Genomic DNA, 6,000 nt, shown 5'->3' with positions numbered 1-6,000 from the left:
CTCCCCTCTTCTCCCACCCCTCCCCTCTTCTCCCACCACTCCCCTTTCCTCCCTCACCCCTTCCTCCTCCCCTCACCCCCTTCCTCCTCCCCTCACCCCCTTCCTCTCCCCTCCCCCCCTCACCCCCTTCCGCCTCCCCTCACCCCCTTCCGCCTCCCCTCACCCCCTTCCGCCTCCCCTCACCCCCTTCCGCCTCCCCTCACCCCCTTCCGCCTCCCCTCACCCCCTTCCTCCTCCCCTCATCCCCTTCCTCCTCCCCTCTTCCCCCCCCCCTTTTTTTTCCCTCTATCTTCCCCCTTCCCTCTCACTCTCTCGCTCCCCTCCATCCCCATCTTTTTAAGGCTCCAGACCTCCATAAGCCGTTGGCGCTGGTCGTGGGTGGGAAGCCCGGCCCGGTCCGAAAGGAGTTGCTGGTGTCTCAGTACAGGCACCACCCACTGCGATCGCGCCGCCACCCTCCAAGGGCATGCACCTCAGTAAGAGTGACATTTCTGCGGTCTGCACCAGCCCAGAAATGCCGACACTCACCCTGTGCCAGCTGGACACACAGCTCATCTCACTCAAACGCCAGGTATGAGGAACGGACAAGCGACACTCTGCAGGGGCGAGGTTATGTGACATTACAGGGCCTTTGGCAGGGGATGGGTTAAGTAACACTCGTCTCATCGCCCCCATTTCTTAGGTGCAGAACATTAAACAGATGAACAGCAGCATGAAGCAGACTCTTGAGGGAGGAATAACGGAAATGAGACCCCTGGAGGTAAAGACCCCCACCTCTTTTTGTCTGCACGCTCTCCCTCCCAGCCTGCACACCCTCCCTCTTCCTCTGACCATCTCTCTCTCATGCCCCTTCCCCACCTGTATGCACACTCTCCCCCCCCCCCCACTGATAAGAATGGTTTATGTTGCAGTTGAACATTAAGCTAAATTCTCGCTGGACAACAGATGAACAGCTGCTGGCTGTGCAAGGTGAGTGTGTGTGTGTGGTCAGTAGAGGAACAGCCAAACAGGGTGGAAGTGCAGTGACAGAACTGTGTATGTTGAGGGGGATATGGGGCTGCAGGGCAAGATGGAGGTGCAGTGACAGAGCTGTGTGTGTGAGGGGGATAGGGGATAGAGGTGCAGTGACAGAGCTGTGTGTGTGAGGGGGATAGGGGATAGAGGTGCAGTGACAGAGCTGTGTGTGTGAGGGGGATAGGGGATAGAGGTGCAGTGACAGAGCTGTGTGTGTGAGGGGGATAGGGGATAGAGGTGCAGTGACAGAGCTGTGTGTGTGAGGGGGGTACGATCTGCAGGGCAGGATAGAGGTACAGTGACAGAGCTGTGTGTGTGAGGGGGATAGGGGCTGCAGGGCAGGATAGAGTTACAGTGACAGAGCTGTGTGTGTGAGGGGGATAAGATCTGGAGGGCAGGATGGAGGTTCAGTGACAGAGCTGTGTGTGTCAGGGGTGTACGGACTGCAGGGCAGGATAGAGGTGCAGTGACAGAGCTGTGTGTGTGAGGGGGATAGGGGCTGCAGGGCAGGATAGAGGTGCAGTGACAGAGCTGTGTGTGTGAGGGGGACAGGGGATAGAGGTGCAGTGACAGAGCTGTGTGTGTGAGGGGGATAGGGGATAGAGGTGCAGTGACATAGCTGTGTGTGACAGAGGAATAGGGGCTCTAGGGCAGGATGGAGTTGCAGTGAAAGAGCTGTGTGTGTGGGTGGGGATAGGGGCTGGAGGTGCAGTGACAGAGCTGTGTGTGTGAGGGGCTGCAGGGCAGGATGGAGGTGGAGTGACAGAGCTGTGTGTGTGTGAGGTGGACGGACTGCAGCGAGGATGGAGGTGCAGTGACAGAGCTGTGTGTGAGAGGGGGACAGGGGATAGAGGTGCAGTGACAGAGCTGTGTGTGTGAGGGGGATGGGGGCTGCATGGCAGGATAGAGGTGTAGTGACTCAGCTGTGTGTGAGGGGGATAGGGAATGGAGGTGCAATGACAGCGGTGTGTGTGAGGGGGATAGGGTATAGAGGTACAGTGACAGAGCGGGTGTGTAAGGGGGATAGGGGATGGATCGTTTAGTGACAGAGCTGTGTGTGTGAGGGGTGATAGGGGCTGCAGGGCAGGATAGAGGTGCAGTGACAGAGCTGTGTGTGTGTGCATTTACACCGTTGTGTATGGAAACACTTCATTGACACTTTCTCTCTCTTTTTTCTCTCCCCCCTTTCCTCTTAGCGGTGAGGAGGTATGGGAAGGATTTCCAGGCCATCTCGGAGGTGCTGGGTAATAAGACTCCCTCCAGGTCAAGACTTTTTTCATCAGTTACAGAAGACGCTTTAACTTGGAGGAGGTGCTGCAGGATATGGGAGGCGGAGCAAGACCTAGCCATGCCCACTGCCCATGCTGACCCCACCCCCAAGACTGCAGGCTCCCCCCAGGCCGCCAGTGAGGAGGAGGATGAGGTGAGGTGAAGTCTCACACACAGCTATCTTACTCTCTATATGATATAGCTCTCTCATTCTCCCCCCTACTCGCTATTCTCCTCCCTCTCTCTCCCCCTCTCCTCTCTCTGCCTTATATTTCTCTGACACAGCTATCTCACCTCCCCTCTCTCCCCACAGGTGCAGATCACCTCGGTCTCCTCCTCCTGTCAGACTGCCCCCCCCTCCGCTGCTCTCGTCCCTTCCTCCCCCGCTTTTACGCCCGGCCCTCCCCTCAGCCCCCACGCTGCACCGCCAACCCCCCCCTCTCCAGCCGGGGCGCCTCCTCCAGCCCAGAACCCCCCTCAACCAGCCCCCGCCCCCTCTTGTTCGCCCCGCCCCCCGGCAGAGCCCGCGCGGGTCCTCCCGCCTTGGTGGGGAGTCATGCGGAGCCGGCTTTCTCATGAGTGGGCCTGGGCCCTCTCCCTCCCCACCCCCGCCAATAATCCTTCCCTACCACTGATATTGGAGGGGGTGGAGAGGAGGTGGCTTTCAGGGTGTGGAGGTATTTATGTGGGCGGGGGGGACGGGGACCAGGGGTTGCATATTTAATGATTTGACCTGCGCAGTTGGGTGGCGGAGCACTGTATGTATGAGTAACGCAAAGCAGTGTTAATTAGCATGCGGAGCAATGTGTATCCAAAGCAGTGTGCATCTTTGCAGAGCAATGTGTATCGGCATGTGTGCAGAACAATGTGTGTGTGTGTGGAGTAATGGTTTTATTGGGGGGGGGTGTCTGTGTGCAGAGCTGTAAGCCTGTGCGGAACAATGTATTTATGCGTGTGTGTGGGTCAGAGCAGTAAGCCTGTGCGGAGCAATGTATTTATGGGTGTGTGCATGTGTGTGTGTGTGTATATATGTATGTATGTGTGTGTGTGTATATATATATATATATTTACACACGTGTCTTGTCAGTGCTCTGCAGACCAATACATATTGCTCCGCAATGCATAGCTGCTACCTCTGCTGATGAAAGGGGTGCATTGCTCTGCAGCACACTCTGACTGGGGGTTAGAAGACAGATTTTAAGCACTATTGAAACTGCCACTAAAGTAAGACAAAAATACAAATATATAGTAATTTCTGAGTCTGATTAGCTGCTTCCCAGCCAGAGGGGGAAACAATGCATTGCAGGTCAAGTGTCGGCAAGAGGGATTATAATCACTACATTTTGGGATGGTATATCCTCGTCATGCAGCAGAGCTTTGGGGACTAAAACATACGACAGGAGAGAGAAACCTTCCCCTTCAATCAGAAATCAGGCTGGGGATGAGTAGAAATATGACTTCCTGCAACGGGCGGAGCTCACCGTTTAGGGTGTAGAAGTGTGTGTTTGTTGGGTGGGGTGGGTTCGGGGGGTAAAAGGGAAGGGGAGGCATCCTTACTAGGACTCGGCTGAACTAACGAGAGCGAGGTGTTTAACGGGTTAAAGCCAAAATCATTTAATCACAGCATGTGGTTTGAACGTGAGGTTTTAATGCTCTCTTCTTCTGCCCTAAAGATGACATTCACTTGGAATTCCACACACCCCCTCCCTGCCAAGGGACAGCGCAGAGAAGGAGGGAGAGGGGGGTGACAATGAAGTTGAGATTGAGGTTAAGAAGCCGGTTACATGGTGACATAGACTCTGCAGTGAGATCCCTGTGTGGAGTTTACCACTTTAGACTCTTAGCGGTGGCTGGTATGGGGACCGTTCCCGCTCTGGGAGATCCCCTGTATGAATTTGTAGTGACTTTTATCCATGTGCATAGTTAATAAATAAAATTGTTTTTTTTTCTTACGTTGTGTGATGTGACTCAGGAGAGGTTAACGTGTGTGTTTGTGTGAACCAGTCTAGAGAATCAAGGTTACTTCGCTTTCGTAAGGTGCACGTTGACGCGTAGCGGTCACCACTCCAGCTCAAATTCACAGATGTAGAAGAATCCACAGCACTCGCCCCGAGAATCATTCAAAGTTCAAATTTATTCTACCAACTACAAACATAAGTAAAAATGGGCGACAGTTCAGAAACAACACTTTCCTTTATCAAGCTTCACCATTTATCTACCTCTTCGCAGTTGGATCTTGGTACAGGAACGTGCTGTTTGGAAACGTCCGCCTGTTTGTAATCATTTTTGTAATGGATGGATTAGAGTAGTGTATTGTATGTCTTTATTTATATAGCGCCAAAAGTGTACTCAGCGCTTCACAAAGAATACAGTACAGGGAATTATAATTATACAATAAGTGCAGCAAAATCAAAAACTTTTGAACTTTTATTGATATCCAAGGCAGTGCTGTGTGACTTGGAGTTGAATTGGGGATCTACACCCTTCTACATGCACCCCAGGAAGGCAAGTCATTTTCATTTTGAACTACCCAAACTGTTGGGATCTGGTTGTTATTGAGTGCCCCAGACACTTTTTTTTCTTTGTGTGCGTGTGTGTGTAAGGCTTTGGTCCCGCTGCGTCCGGCGGCGCATGCGGCCCCGCGGCAGTGGACCACCAGCCCCTTTCCTCTAGTGTGGAGGTCCCCGCTGGCTCCTTACTACTTGGCTGACGGCGTGCTGTGACGCGTCAGCCGGCCGATGCTGCAAGCTCCTAGTGATTTGCAGCTCTGACGCGTCACGTGGTGCGGCAGTCAGCCAATGAGGGAAGGAGGGGAGGGAAGGAGCTACGGATGGGAGGCGGCTTGGGAGGGGAGCAGGGGAGGAGCTGCGGGGGGAAAGTGTGTGAGTGTATATGTTTGTGTGTGTGGGGGTGGTGGGGGGGGGGTGGACGGCACCACGATCTCAGACCTGGCACAGTTTTACCACGCCGCTCCGGCTCCCTACAGACCGTATATCAATTGCCTGTCAGCGCGCCGCCTGTCTTCAGTGCGGGCGCGCTGACGGAGGGAGCGGGGCCTTAGACATATCTGCAACCCTGCCTTTCAACCATTATCACCTAGCATACATTGCTTCCACTGCAGCAAGGGATTCTGGGAAATTACATGCAAATAACGGTGGAGGTTTTTTGTCGCCTTTTTCATCCACCATAACTTCGTGTGTGTGTATATAATGTATGCGTGTGTGTGTTTTGAACTACCTGTCACACTTTGAGAAAGCTCCTGGGAGCGAAACATGTCACTGTGTTTCTCCTGTTGGGAATAAATCGTTTTTATTACCATCTCTTAATCTGTTTCTGTTCGTGGTGCAGTGCAACTTTTGGCTTCCTGCCAAACTTTTTCCCCGAAGAGTCTGCAGAGACTCCAGCTTCAGTAACCGAGACCACTTGAGATCCTTTGGAGGGAACCTCCACCAACTTCACCGGACACTGGTCGGCACCTCCCGAAGGAGCACCGGGTAATGGGCCTGCGCCTCAAGTACCCTCACCAGCGGCTTCAACAAGTCGCCCGCTCGATTCCAGAAGTCCAAGTTTTGTGCCAAGTAGTGACAATGTCCACTCAAGCAGTGACTTGAGTGGCTTATGATCAGTTAGGGGCACCCTACTATGAGTCTCAGCAGCCAGCTAAAGATAAACTGACCTCTGTTATCAACATGTTTACCGAGTTGTATAACATTGTTT

The 6,000-nt window shown here is 53.4% G+C and overlaps 1 protein-coding gene across 1 annotated transcript in view; it reads left to right on the top strand.

Moving 5' to 3' along the window:
- RCOR2 (REST corepressor 2) overlaps nt 1–4,235 on the top strand; it is a 4,619-nt gene extending 384 nt beyond the window's left edge. Inside the window, 10 exon segments of the mRNA XM_075569397.1 lie at nt 342–459; nt 462–571; nt 683–760; nt 912–969; nt 2,211–2,270; nt 2,273–2,337; nt 2,339–2,437; nt 2,597–2,652; nt 2,654–2,813; nt 2,815–4,235. Coding sequence (XP_075425512.1) covers nt 342–459; nt 462–571; nt 683–760; nt 912–969; nt 2,211–2,270; nt 2,273–2,337; nt 2,339–2,437; nt 2,597–2,652; nt 2,654–2,813; nt 2,815–2,862 — 852 coding nt within the window. The 3' untranslated portion in view covers nt 2,863–4,235.
- The last annotated feature ends 1,765 nt before the right edge of the window (nt 4,236–6,000 follow it).

The sequence above is a fragment of the Ascaphus truei genome, chromosome 14 (genome assembly GCF_040206685.1).
Source record: "Ascaphus truei isolate aAscTru1 chromosome 14, aAscTru1.hap1, whole genome shotgun sequence".
Lineage (NCBI taxonomy): Eukaryota > Metazoa > Chordata > Amphibia > Anura > Ascaphidae > Ascaphus > Ascaphus truei.
Note: the sequence above shows the minus strand (reverse complement) of the source record. Positions and strands in the feature narration are given on the sequence as shown.